We start from the raw sequence: 15,619 nt of genomic DNA, 5'->3' as shown, positions 1-15,619 counted from the left end.
CTGTAATAAGTATTGAAAAGGAATTCACATGCTATATATTTGACTGAAATTACTTTCATCCAATCTTGAAGGTAATAATGTTAAAATCTACATAATGAAATATTCATTCGTTTACATTACTTGTGATAGACCTGCGACGTCCTTTTTGAAGAAAAGGCATAAATACATACCGACGCCCGTCAGACTTCAACATTATACGAAGTCATTATGATTCAATTTCAACACAATGAGAGGTATATCTTTCTACCTACCCCAGTGGGCCGGCAGTTGTATATAATTATACTTCCCCCCTATCATTACAGACGTGTCACCAGCCTACAAGTGTATATTGTCAGGCGACACAATAAAGACGAAAGTTTTGACACTGTTACCGAACGTTAGCCATAAACACGTAACACGCTGTTACTGAAGATATTTGAGTTGTACGTTTCTGGGTGTTATCACAATCATAAAAGTGTCCCAACTTAACTTCATTACACGGCGAGCCTAACAGTGGTATTTAACGTTCATCTGTAGAATGCTAATGAGGTGTTGTGACACTGTACGCTTGATTGACGTGTGTACATAGCATAGTAAAGTCATCTATTTCACCCACAGAGGAGTCTTAAGTTTTACGTTTGTCCATTGTGTTACTGGATTGGTGGGCGTGGAACTTAACGTTGGGAGTCGTGGCATTATTTGTAGGGTCAATATACTATTTAGTGGTAACGAGATCGGTTTAAAAGTTCTAATTACATCAGAGGAAACAGTACATTACTTTACATTACTTTATTACGTCACCGGTAGGCAGCATGTGTTGTTTTGTGGTGGTCTAGATGAGATGTTTATCTTTGGAACGAGTGTGCATCAAATCGTGAACTAATTTGTCTATATCAGCTGGGATCGTGATAGTTTGAAGTCTAATGGCATGCCACTTACATTAGCATGGAGAGCTTCTGTGTACTTTGACTGCACATAATTACGTTGAAATAATTATCTAGTCGACAGTTGTCTACAGTGGAAGTACTCCATTACCACTGGACTTGGATTACATATACGTGTAGTGCAACCAGGTACACCATAGCTCATCGGACATGCACGCCATACATTCACAAAAAGGTTTTCAATAAAGGACAAATAATTATATCTTCTCCAACCTGAAATTATTTTCACAAAACCATTCCCCGGCTCTGAAAAAAACCCGACAGTAATAGTTTGTATCAGTTCCCAATTATATCACTCATTTTATGGATGGTAGAAAATTAATATATTATATGTAAGATGTATATTTTATATGTAGGATATATATATTTATATGTAAGATATATATTTTATATGTAAGATGTATATTTTATATGTAAGATATATATATTTATATGTAAGATATATATTTTATATGTAAGATATATATTTTATATGCAAGTTGTATATTGTATATGTAAGATATATATTTTATATGCAAGTTGTATATTGTATATGTAAGATATATATTGTGTATGTAAGATATATATTGTATATGTAAGATATATATACTTAGTGTCTCATAAGACATGTTGTACTCATTGTACTCGCCCCCACCCTTTTATGACACTTATGATTTTTTTATGTATTACAATGCTTGACACTCTAATAAAACTAATCATCTTTAAATTTTTCCCCTTAAATATAAATGGTCGAACTCGAAATTACTTACAAAATATCCTTCGAGAGGAAATAATCTGCTAATATCCTGACGATCTGTGATATTGGAATTTGCAAAAGTGTATACGTATTTGTTGTCGGTATAATTATCACATTGTTGGGTTTGCAATGATATGATAAAGAAAGGTATGATAACACTAGAGATGTTATCGTTACCATTACTGATAGACTAGACTAGTGTATTAAGCATGTTTGTGCTTCTTTCGACCTGTCATCGTAATCCACTGCTTCTTGTCACACAATATCCCATCTTATCTACACTTTTTGTCCAGCCATATTCCCAATCTCGTCATCACGATCCACATCTCAGACGTTCTAAGACAATATTATTACAACCTCCCCACCCATTTCTGCCACCATCCTTCTGACAGGTCTTGGCAGGTCCAGCGCCACGCTGGTGGTGTTGATAGTCGGGATTAGACGCAGCCATTCTGTCTCCAATTAAATTAATTATTATTTCAATCGCTGTGTCTGTTGTAAACATTTCCACACATACATGATGAAGTATTATTGGATGTTAAGATGAGCGATTAACGATGTATTGTGTAACAGATGGTTGTAAAAATATTGATTTATTATCGATTCTTTTCAGTTAGACCTCCGTGCGCAGAGTGAATCGCTGACGCGGCAGATGTGGTTGTTGTATGCAACATTTGAAGACGTCATTTGTATCAATCATCCACACCGTGCAGCAGCACTGTTGGCGACATCAGTGGACATCGATCACTACCTGCATCGTCCTGTAGGCGGAAGAAATTGCCCACCCGTTAGTGAAGATAAGAAGACGGGGATAAGAAGCAGGAAAGATAACGCTCTTAGAAGGAAGAGGATAATTGGGTGTGATCATCAAGGCTTGAAAGACCCAGTGGGGTGCTATCCGTCTAACGTTTGCCGCTCTGATAAGTGTGTTGCTTGCAGATGTGGTTCTAAGCTGAATCAACAGTCGTCGAAAGGGTCTTGTTTAGATCGGCAACAGATTGCCAGCGTAGGACTAGTTTCATTGGACGTGTCTGTGTCTTACAGAACAGATTTTGAAAATAACGATCAATCAAGTTGTTTAGTTGGATGTAAAGGGTTTGGTGTGGATGGACATTTTCCTAACTTGGGACACGTGGAGTGGACAAAGGGGGTGATACGACGCCGGACAGTGGGTAGAGGTTCGTGTAAAGTGACAGGTGATACTACAAGTAGGTTCTTCGCACAGAACCCTAAAACAAATGACCTCGACCGTGGGCGTGTTATCAATGACCCACTGAACAATAGGAACACCGGACTGTTCCTGGACAAAGAGAGTAAGGTTATCCGACACTCAGCGCTAATGCGATCGGTCAGCGCAAAGAGGACTGGCCAATTTATGGCTGGCAGCTCATTGGTCAGTCGAGCAAATCGCCACGGTCTATCAAGTCACGCTTCATTAAATGTCGATTCAGACAGGGGATTTGAATCGGCTAAAGAACTAAATCGTCACACTTTCAACAACCACAGCGACGAGATGAACGCTGGCCCAGTGGCTGTCCAGCCTAGCGCTTGGTGCCCCAGGAATGATTATAGTCTGGCAAGAGCCGTACCCGGTCACAGAGTGATCCAGCCAGTGTCCCGCTCACCTACTAGTCCCGAGTGGAGCAGACGACCCGTCCAAACAGAACGAGTTGCAGCAAAGGGGCAGAGCAGCTACATGCATCAGATAAAACAAACCAGTCCGGGTTACCAGTCGGATATGTTGTCAGTGATCACCCAGACGGGTTATACTCGTCAGGTGCATAACAGACCTGACACTATTTACAGATCGGAGCGCGCTGGACGCAGAATGAATGAGTGTAGGTCTGGGAGGAAGTCGAGCCCGATAGCAGACGACACACAACTGTCACCAGTGACTATATCAAGCGGGTATGAGAGCGACTCGATCCCGTCTCCAGTACAACCCGAGTTGGACAAGTTTAGGAGCTGTGTCAACACGGACGATGACCATACAGACTATTTCTCTCAATCGGACACTTACCCAAAGTCAGTTACACGGGATATTCAAACGCAACAGGCCCCATCTGGAACATTGCCATTGAAGGTGAGATCTAAACAAGCACCCTTCGTACCAACTCTCGGTAAATCACGCTTTGTGAGATTTGGACAACATCATAATGCCATATTGCCCAGCAGTCGACCAGGACAGCCCTCTTCAGTCTGCCTTAAGCAGAGTCACAAGTTGGCTAAAGTGACGAGATCTATGTATGCGATTATTCATGATCTTCAACACGAGAATGCCTCGAGGAAGATGAGACGACACTCTTGTGACGCAGTTAAGGAAAACCGTGAGTGTAGATGCGAGGGTGGGAGAGTGTCTATGTCTCCCATATTCAGCCCCGAACTTCGATCCAGGGCAGATGTGCTTGTAACTCAAAGCGAATCTGAAGAAAATCTGCACGTGAGATACCAAGACACAAAAGCAGACGACACCCCCACACGGACCGACTCGTCGTTAAACGACTCGAGCTTTGTTTCATCCAATGAACGCTACTCCCAAATCAGGAAGCAACAATGTGCTATGTCAGGGGTAACGCAAAGGTTATTCAATATGGATATGCGAGAACAGAGTGCTTTTAAAGATGATAACATTAAACCAGCTGATCGAGCAGACGATAACCACCGGCTTGATCAGGTCATGCGTGGGTCGCCACGACAGGGAGCAAAATACTCTAAAACCAGCGAAGCGCAAAGTGACAATGAACATATATACGAAGTTATTCCGGGTGACGAAAGCGTGATTAGCACACAAGGCTTGGTATCGTGTGAAAACACCAAGCTCGCACTGGCTAAATGGACGACCGTGGGTAACCTCGAGACGTCCCCAGAGATCCCACCGGCCTTGCCAGAGAGAAAATACACGGGAAAGAAAATGGACCCTCCTATCCCTCCAAGGTGTGTGAAAGTGTGTAATAACAGTGTTTCAAACAGAGGGGAGCGTTCCCTCGTTATGTGTGATTCCTCAAACCAGGACTATGCAATTGTGTGTAAAACGAAGTCGTTCGACAACGTGTCTCTTGATGGTTACTTGGGTCGGATAGACGACTGTGACGTGTTGTCCGACTTAGACAGTGAGTTGTATGCCCGCGTGTGCCCCCCTCAACCCAGACAGAGGAACACTTTTGATTTTTCTGATCTTACTTCAGAGACATACTGTCGTCTGGACCCCGTGAAGCAGGTCCAGGAAATTGACCAGTGGTCATCGGGAGACGTCCTCAACTTCATCGATGGCATCCACGAACATCACAACCCTAAAACCAGGGCGAATATCTACACCCTGCTCCAAAACAGCAAAACAAGAGCCAAATTTTCCGAGTCACTGGAAATAGAAACCCAGTTATTACATAAAGGATTGTTATGTAACCCTTGGAGAGAGGTCAGTGATGACGTCACAGAGCCGATGACGTCAGAGGCATTCCAACGCGATTTCCGGCACGAGATTCAGCCAACCTATGTGTAAACTATAGCTGTGTTGATATCATGTGTATTGACTGTGATAAACGGACCATTCCTTGAATCCATCCACGTATCATGGAGTAAACTCACAAATATGACTTGTGGCATTTGAAGATGAATTGCCTGTGCTAGTATTTATTGTTATTGACTGCGTATTCCATGATCCACCTCTGGGACTTATAATCCATAATTATCATATAATCAATTGACACTGGTCGTGACAGCGACCTCATGTGATTGGTTGGTGTTAATGTCATTGAATTAGATACAGTTGAGAGATCTCATATACATCACCTCTGGTATGAATGGTGAAGCCACTGGGGAAACGGGTGTACATATCATCTCTGAATGATTGTACCCGCTGAATGATCTGATGTGTTTATCATCTCTGAATGATTGTACCCGCTGAATGATCTGATGTGCATATCATCTTTGAATGATTGTACCCGCTGAATGATCTGATGTGTATATCATCTTTGAATGATTGTACCCGCTGAATGAACTGATGTGCATATCATCTCTGAATGATTGTACCCACTGAATGATGTGATGTGCATATCATCCTTGGTATGAATTGTGTACCCACCGAATGATGTGATGTACATATAATTCTTGGTGTGAATGGTGTGCTCGTTGTATGATCTGATGTACATATCGTCGGATATCATTTGGTCTCTGATATCATGGATGAATGTGAAACCGCTGAATGATATCACGTGTATGGGTGCCTGGACTGTAAAGAGAGACATTTTGTATGATCTGTTTTTAATGCTCAGTAAACAATACTTTCATAGACATGTGTTGTATTCATTATATTTGCCCGGCACTGCGACATTCAGACTGGAAAGCGCCTTCAGACTTTACCTTTGGCTGAATAACATCAAATGATGTATTTTATGGCTATTTAATACCTGACATGGATATTACGCCTAGGTGTGCCTTTCTTCGTGAAAAGAGGATCAGGTGGCCACAATGTGCGCTCTGGGTGGACATCTCATCTACCCGATCACAGGAATATTGACTACGTCGTAAACATCCTTTCACTTATAAGTGAGAACATCGTTTACGCGCTTTCATAACTCCATCACGATATCAGCGCACCTGAAAAATGGCCTTCTCACATTGTGCCCAATTTCGGGAATAGAACCTGGTCTTCGGCGTGACGAGCGACCGCTTTAACCACGAAGCTACCGACCAACCCCTAATTGAGAGGTATAATGATACATTCTGAAGGGGTGTCATACACTCTGTTGTTTCATCAACCCATTACGAAGATGATCTTAATAACAATAACAATAATAATAATAATAATAATTGCATTCATAATGCACAAGATTCCATTCACCAAGTGGATGCTCATAGCGCTACACTATTATTACCCCGGTCAATGGATCAGTGTGCACTCGAATTTCATTCTCAGCTCCCTGGGGAGCATACAACCCAAGCTGCCCGCGAGGCGTCAGAAGGTTAACAACCTCATTACCGGGTACCAACTCACTGCTGGGTGCATGAACAGAGACACATTTCGAAAAGTGTACCTCGCTTTAGGAGACACCACATGTGGTACACGTGCTTCAGTGTGGGGCAGGAACGAAGCCATAGAAACTCTCAGGAACAACACCCAGGAGATAAATATTATGTGTTTTCAAATTTAGGGTCGTATTTTAATACTGATGCCAGAAAGTATCATTTGTTGTATGGCGTTATCCACGTTTTTCAACTATTCGGGTTGCAGTCCACATTTTAATCCATTTTAGATCTCATTACGGCCGGGGTCGCTAAGACGAATTGTCTTCTTTCTCGGATCCCAGTAATATAAATGTGTATGTTTACAAGAGGGACATAAACACGGCGATGTACATGGGTTAGCCTCTCTCTCTAGTGCTCAGTGATGGGAGATAGATTGACATGCTGATACACTAAGGAGACGGGGGGCAGGTGGCGAGATTCCTGTACCGTGAGAACCATGCTGTGCTTGTGTACTTAGTTTCAACTGTACATTCACTGTACATTTCTCTATCACCCGTGTTCATATCACAGGAGCTGGTGTTTGTTGTTTGTATATTGTGAACTATGGTTTCAAACACCTTTTGTTGGGGGAGGGGGTTATTACAGGCTTAAGCTTACTTTCCCTGTTGGATTATCCACCTGTTCAGCAGGTACTGGCCCTGGGCTTATAATCTAAAGGCGGTTAACAGTTTATGGTTTCATAACGGGTTAAGTCACATCGTGAAAGCCTTTTATGTCAATTATATTCTTGTGAAATCACTGCATTCACATATGTTTAGAGGGAGCGGGCGGCAAGTTGTTGAGGGCACGGCAATTACTGTGCAGAGTTACGTCCCTTAGGCATGTCCGGATCATGTAATCGTAGGTTCGAATCCTAGATTAACCCTGATTATATTTGGTTTCTTAGCATGTCCGTGCTGGCATGTTTCAACAAAGTGTTAAACGTCCAAGACAGACCAGTATTACCTCGAGTCGTCCCCCACAACAAGCTGACACGCCGTGATATTACTGACATACTGTTCCAAGTGACGTTAAACCCAACTTACATTTTTCGCTAACCAAGTAATTGTGTTGAACGCTCCTGTAATTATTATCGACAAAGATAATCTCTTTCGATGTTATATACGTGTTACACTTAATAACGAAAACTAACCGAAGAGAAAGCACGGACATTCAAGCCAAATCGACATACTTTGGTTATCTATTCCAATTTATGATACTTGCGCATTTTATAGCTTTGTTTGTTTGTTTGTTTGTTTGTATGTTGTTTAACGCCGATATGTGACGGCGGTCTGTAAATAATCGAGTCTGGACCAGACAATCCTGTGATTGATATCAAGAACATCGATCTACGCATTTGGGAAACGATGACATGCATCCACCAAGTTAGCGAGCCTGACCACCCGATCCTGTTAGTCGCCTCTTACGATAAGAATAGTCACCTGTTATGGCAAGCATGGGTTGTTGAAGACCTCTTCTACCCCGGATCTTCACGGACAGCATTTATAGCGACTACGGTAGGATGTACATCAGAGTTATCATATCACAGCCACATCATGGATGGCTTCACACAGTGTACCCATGCGGGGAATCGAACCCGGGGTTGACGAGCCAACGCTTGTACCACTCGGCTACCCAACCGCCCTTTCAGGACCGCAAACTTTCTTACCCTTGTAGTTTAACATAGATACGACAGTCGCAAGGCTACCATCGCTTTGTTGGAGCCTGACCTCGAATTTACCCACACCAGATATGTCTGTGCAGTATACAGCAGGCCCATGACCCTGACTGTGTTATAACGTCTATTTATCATACCTATTGCAAGGCTTATGTCGAAGCATCCGAACTCATTCGTGACCTTAGAACCTCCTTAGCGCGCCCTCCTGTACTAGGGTGGCCTCAAACCTAACCCTTCTAAATCCCCACACTGTTAGTCACATAGCCCTGGGCATATATTCGATGCTCTGTGGTAGCGATATCTCAAGTAGCCTGAAACACTGAAACTCTTATCTCTATCGCCGTGATGCTGTATATTTCAAAACAGTTAACCGATCGCATTCCGAGAACGATGATAGTCCCGGGACTAGGTCGTACGATGGAGGTTCGAGTCAATGAAGCTTAGCGTAAGAAGCAGTTCAAAAGTTCGAAGTCGGATAAACATCATAATTCCTCCCCCCACGGTTGTGTGTGTCCGGAGGGGAAGGGGAGGTTAAATCAACTTTTTACAAATTCTTTCTTTAATTAAAGTAAATAAAATACAGCTTAAATAGTCACATATTACTCGGAAAATATATAGTATCACTATCCAAGAATAAACGATACGAAATTACAAGATCGGACCTGCCCAAGAAACACTTTTGGTGGTTTGGTGTTGGTGTTACTCGACAACTTCTATGGATGGGATTCGCTGTGCAAAGGTGCGGCCATTTGGGCACGCCAGAAACCTATGATTGTGGGTTCGAATCCCGGTTCGCCCTGATAATGTTAATGTTAAATAAATAGGATTGTCAGTACCATACCCGTGCTCGTGGGTTTCACCTAAGTGGTAAACGTCTGATACCTGCATCACTTGGGGCTTTCCTCCCACATTAAGCTGACACGCCTCGATATAACTGGAATACTGTTAAAAGCGGCGTTAAACCCAACTCACTCACTCGTTTTGTCCGTATGACAACTGGGCATATTTTTAAGGAAGTTTGAAGCATGCAACGTGAAGCCGGACACCGCTCCCAAGAGCACGACCCCATCGTCTGCACGTACCTGGGGAGGCCTGACCAGCCGAGCTACCTGACTCTCCCCGGCCAGTCTCCCGTCATGTAACCTGTTACCAAATAGTAAATGAGATCCCTGGCAGCTACGATTCTGGCTGTACGCGAGTTGCCCATTAATCTGGCTTACTGTCGGACTGTAGATATGTGCCTCTCACCCTTGGGGCAAACGAGATCAAACAGCATGCTTATCTATCTAATCAATTTTTGAGATGAGAGTTCGTGAGTAGTGACTGTGTGGGAGGTCGGGTGGGTGTGTGGGTGGATGGATGAACGAGTGGGTGGATGGATGAACGAGTGGGTGGATGGATGAACGAGTGGGTGGATGGATGAACGAGTGGGTGGATGGATGAAAGAGTGGGTGGATGGATGAACGAGTGGGTGGATGGATGAACGAGTGGGCGAGCCTATGGGGTTTTACGCTAAGGTCAGCAATATTACAGGTTTATCAGAACCAGAATTTTGTAATCTCGCCTACAAACACCTGAAACATGTAATCAAAGACAAACTAGTGGTCAATGTCATTAGCACCGATTTGCGTCCTCAAAGAACGAGTGAGTGAGTGAGTATGGTTTTACGCCGCTTGTAGCAATATTCCAGCAATATCACGACGGGGGACACCAGTAATGGGATTAACACATTGTACCCATGTCGGGAATCGAACCAGGGCGAATGCTTTAACCACTACGTCTTACTACCTAGTTACGTCTTCTCAAGTGGACAACACAATATATCCGTGAACTGTGGGGTCCAGTTATGTATTCTCAAGTCCCACACGACCCCCGTGAAGATCCGAGTTGGAATAGCTCTTCAGCAGCCAATGCTTGTCGTAAGAGGTGACTGACGGCCTCGGGTGGTCAGACTCGCTGACTTGATTGATGCATGTCATCGTGTCCAAATTGCGTGGATCGATGCTCATGATATTAATCACTGGATTAACTGGTCCAGAATCGATTATTTACAGACCGCCGTCATATAGCTGGAATATTGCTGAGGGCGGCGTTAAACAACAAACAGACAAACAAAGTACAACAAACAGACAAACAAAGTCCCACACGATCCGCGGGACCCTATTTAAGTAACCGTCAATATAGTTATGCAGATCTGTTTTATCCCAGTTGGCTGACATAATGTTCCCGTAATAACGTATAAGGTTAAATAAAAACAATTTTAGGAAGGAAACCTTGATCATTCAGAAACCATCGCCTAGGTTCTAAAGATCTGTCCAGAGCCGAAAAGGGGACGATTATCGTCTACTGGAGCAGAATATTGGGATGAGAACAGAATGTTGATCACGGTTACAACATTCAAGGCCTCAGTAATGATTCCAAATGCAAATATGTAGTCATGTGGAGCACATTTCTAAACTTGACACATTAGTGACAAAAATTATGTACGATGCAATTTCCTATTTTGACTTTACCATATGTTCCCGTGTTTTTTCAGGTGAACAGTTGACTTACCTTTGCGTGTGTTTGTGACGGATGCCATCGGTTTGGCAGGATACGCTCACCTTTTCGCGAACACCTGGTATCATCGCCATTTGATATTGATTCATAAACACATGCTCATGATATGGTCGGAATCGAAAGTCGACTCTGTTGCTAGCAGTGATATCTTATGAATGTGGAAAGGGTTTTGTTGCATATATTTATGAAATATATGCTCTGTAAGAGAGACACCTTCCCCTGATACACGGTAACTCCATGTATAAAACATGAACACAACAAAGTCACAGACTAACTCATTAGGATACAAATACAGTCGGTACCCCGGTATCTCGAACCTAGCGGGGCAGTATTGTGGCTCAGGACATTCGAGACGGCGAGGCATAGACAGCCTGACAGATCAAGTAACAGTATTTTAGGTGAGGTGAGGTGAAATGGGGTTTAACGTCGCGTCCAAGATTATTGCACTTATATAGCGACGTGCATGCACGTGTATGTGTGTGTGTGAGGCTGCTTGTACTAGTCCGGACTGATGCCGATTTATAGTGCTAGCACACTGAGATACCACACTCAGACACAGTATACTGACTCCGAGCCGACCAGTCCTTGTTTTAGCCCCTAATGCCGAGCGCCAGACAGGGTAACAACAAGTACCATCTTTTAACGTCTTTTGGTATGACGCGGCTCTCCGGGCGGACGCTCTACCATTAGACCACGGATGCGGTCAACAGTATTTTAACAATACGAAAGTATACACGATAAACTAAGAACACAATAGTGTATTCAATGACAAATTGAACTCTTAAAACTGTAAGAATCAAATCAAAATAGTGTGTTATACTTTACTTTAGTTTCAAGTTTCTATGAACTTCAGTTTATTTTAGACTTTGCGAAAGCTTTTTAACTTATGGACTATTTTAAATACCATGTTTTGGTCGAAGTTATGAAAATAATTAATATTAATTAACATCTATGGAAATGTTAAAGCATGTGTAAGGAATAATAATATTTTTTCAGAAAAGTTTAATATTCAACTCGGAGTAAGAGAAGGTTGTATTTTGAGTCCCTTTAATTTCCTTTCTTTATACATGAATTAGCAACTCAAATTGAAAGTAACTGCACAAATTGTATACAATTACACCAAGATTTATTTCTTTTATTATTTGCAGATGGTATTGTGTTTATCTCAACTATTATTGGTAGTCAACAGAAACATATTAAGGAAATAAAAATTGTTGTCCTTATGTAAAAACGAATTCCGACAGTGCATGTGTTTGACTGCTATAATCCCCATATCCAAACCGATGGCATCTAGTTTTTACATGTGCCATAGACAAATGAATAATATTTTGTATGAATCAAATCAAAATAGTTTGTTATTCTTTACTTTGGGTGTCAAGTTTCTTTTGCACAAATAGTATACAATTACACCCGGATTTAATTTTTTTAATTTCTTTTATTATTTCAACTATTATTGGTGGTCAACAGAAACAAATTATGGAACTAAATATTGTTGTAAACAATGGAAATTATGGTAAATATTTACAAAACAAAGGTAAAGGCATTTGAAAACGGAAAATTCGGTTCTCAAAACATGAAAAATGGTCCTATAAAGCCTTTAGAAACTACCACTTCATCCAAATAAATGGAAAAACTAACTAAATTGGACGACACTCATGCAGCCTAATTTCCTGTGTACGAATCTACAGTAGCTCTTCATCGTTGTTGTTATGTAAGGATTGAGGTAATGACGTGCCCAGCCAGTAGAGCCGGTCACACGTGTAGCTTCACTCGCAGGAAACGTGTGGGAGGACATACTTATTGTGAAATGATGCATCGAGGCCCCAGGCACATCATCACAGGGAACTTTGGTTGGTGATGTGCGTATCTGGGTCATGGACGATCTACCCCCGGGGTGTGACGGGGTGTGGGCGGATGTTGGTCACAGAGCTGGTGATTTAGGCCGATTATGGGTCACATGGTAATATAGGCCACGGTTCAGAAGGTGTTGCAGAGAGAGAGAGAGAGAGAGAGAGAGAGAGAGAGAGAGAGAGAGAGAGCACACTGCGTATGAGTCTTCAAATGGCGAGTCTCTAGCCCCCTTTCCTCTCATTGCGCTTGGTCAAGTTCAGCCAGCGTGGTCCGCGACGTATGAACACGTCTCCCTATCATGCCCCAGAGTGAGTGAGTGATTTGGGTTTAACGCCGCTTTTAACAGTATTCCAGTTATATTGCGGCGTGTCAGCTTAATGTGGGAGAAAAGCCCGAAGTGATGCAGGTTTCAGACGTTTACCACTTCTATGAAACCCACGAGCACGGATATGGTGCTGACAAATCTAGAAACATAATCAGGGCGAACCGGGATTCGAACCCTCAATCATAGGTTTCTGGCGTGCCCAAGGGACGCAACTCTGCACAGCGAATCGCGGCGCCTTAGACGACTGGGCCACCCGTGCCCCCATGCCCCAGAAGTGTTCAATGGGAGAAAGGTCTGGGTGAGTCTATGAAGGTTCATACTCCAATGAGCTCATACAAGGTGAAAGTCAGTTCTTAAGCATCCCATACTTTATGTAAGAAGAAGTACCGGCATGCATGAGCCTGTATTATCGATAAAAATGATCGTTGTGTACCCTGCTGACGAACTGTTGAGCCGTGTCAGTCAAAGGGAGATAACTTTGAACACCGCATATCCTTCAATCCCTCCATGTACTTTCCAACCCTGAACAAATGTATTCCTCTTTGAAATGACCCCATAGGACAATTTAGTTATTCAGTACGGAGCTTAGTTTGTAAATAATCTTAAAAATCCGAAATTTATACCCAGTGAAACCAGCACACTGAGTGAGGTGTTTGTATTAGTCATTTTACGACGCTTCAAATTTTCATGCGCCATCTTTGGGTATGTAATTATTTAGTGTTTTGTTTGTTGTTTCAAGCAGCACTCAGCAATATTCCAACTATATGAAGGTGGTCTGTAAATAATCGAGTCTGAACCAGACAACCCAGTGATTGACATCATGAGCATCAATCCACGCAATTGGGATACGATGACATGCATCAACCAAACCAGCGAACCTCACCAACCGATCCCGTTAGTCGCCTTTTACGACAAGCACAGACGCCTTTTATGGCAAGCATGGGTTGATTTCTGTTAAACATTACAATCAACTATACTCAACCGCAAAAGAAACGCCAGTTGTACATAAAATTCGGAAAACGTTAAGACCATAAAAAATATCTAGATAATATTAAGAAATGAAAATATGTGATAACAAATGGCTGTTGTTTGATGACAACCATCCGTGTATATTGAAAAATCCCCCCAAACAGACAATTGTCAGTCGTGTCCATCAATAGCGTGTGAGGCCTCCGTAAGCTGCGATACAGGCCGCACATCGCCGCCTCATTGAGTCGACAAGTCTTTGGAAGAAGGCTTGAGGAATCCCGCTCTATTCCCGCACCAAAAAGGCTTCCAGTTCCTGAAGGGCATGTAGCTGCCTAGTCCTGCACCATGACCGTGGAATATATTTATTTTATGAAAAAATAATAATCTAGAAATGCATACAAAAGCAAGTCTAGCCAGCTCAAGCTAGCTCTATTCCACATCAGCATAGGGAATTTTTTTATTTTTAGAGTCAAGAAGGATATTGTGTAATATAAGATTTCAGAGACTAAATGTTAGTCTAGTAGCTGCCTTGCAGCCTGAAGTCTCCCAATCCCGTCCCTGACATGCTCAATGTTATTCAGGAATGTTATTCACTCTGTTGTCCATAGATACCCGTGCTGTATGGGGCCGAGGATTGTCCTGCTGAAAGACATGGAGTTGAGGTTGACCCAGGAAGAGAGGTCTGACGTGGTTACGAAGAACATCATCCCTGTACACGACAGCAGTCACACGCTGACGGAACACGTGTAGGGGGGTCCTGTGATGATAACTGAAGCCTCCCCACACCATGATGCTTCCTCCTCCCCACCGGTCGGCCTGCAAGACACAGCAGTTAGCGTAACGCTCTGATGCAGCCATCGGCGTGAGAAATGTTGAGCCTTGATTCGTCCGAGAAGACAACTTGTTGTCACTGTTGACGACGCCAACGCAGGTGTTGTTGGGACCACTGCAGACGTTGTTTGCAGTGACGTTGAGTCAGTATGGGCCCGACGTAAGAACGACGACATCTGATTCCCGTCGCTCTCAGACCACGAACCGTGAATGGTTGCAGCTGCCTGTGTTGCTCGTCGCTGCCGGTCACGCAGATGTGTCAACCGGATGTAACGGTCCTGTGCTGGTGTAGTGACCCTCGGCTGTCCAGAACGAGGCGGGCCTAGGACACTGCCTGTCTGTTGATGCCTTGCGACCAATCTGGTGATGCCAGACACATGACATCCAAAGTGCCTCGCCACTGCAGTTGACGTCGATACGACCTGTAGCAGCTCAATGGCAACGCCTCTCTAGAATTCAGTTTATCGAACCATCTTTCCTGTCCTTTTTCAAAGTCCAGTGTGAAATGCTTGCTGTTTCTTAATATGGTGGCTTAAAAAGGATGGACAAGGGCGAAAAGACACGCATTTTTTGCATGTGATTTGCGCTGCACGTACCAAAAAACGTCAAACGAGACGAAAGGACTGCGTTCCTTTTGTTTGTTTGTTTGTTGTTTAACGCCGCACTCAGCAATATTCCAGCGATATGACGGCGTAACTGGACCAGACCATCTGGTCTGTAAATATTCGAGTCTGGACCAGACA

The 15,619-nt window shown here is 43.1% G+C and overlaps 1 protein-coding gene across 6 annotated transcripts in view; it reads left to right on the top strand.

The window, feature by feature from the left end:
* LOC124134874 overlaps positions 1-5,945 on the top strand; it is a 42,323-nt gene extending 36,378 nt beyond the window's left edge. For all 6 annotated transcript variants that reach the window (XM_046499963.2, XM_046499953.2, XM_048396863.1 and 3 more), the window contains one exon: positions 2,273-5,945. In XM_046499963.2, the coding sequence (XP_046355919.2) occupies positions 2,273-5,158 (2,886 nt within the window). In that variant the 3' untranslated portion in view covers positions 5,159-5,945. The remainder of the gene's footprint in view (positions 1-2,272) is intronic.
* Positions 5,946-15,619: the final 9,674 nt, after the last annotated feature.

This window comes from Haliotis rufescens, unplaced genomic scaffold, assembly GCF_023055435.1.
Source record: "Haliotis rufescens isolate VD_foot unplaced genomic scaffold, xgHalRufe1.0.p SCAF_16, whole genome shotgun sequence".
Taxonomy (NCBI): Eukaryota; Metazoa; Mollusca; class Gastropoda; order Lepetellida; family Haliotidae; genus Haliotis; species Haliotis rufescens.
This window is presented reverse-complemented; position numbering and strand designations above follow the sequence as displayed.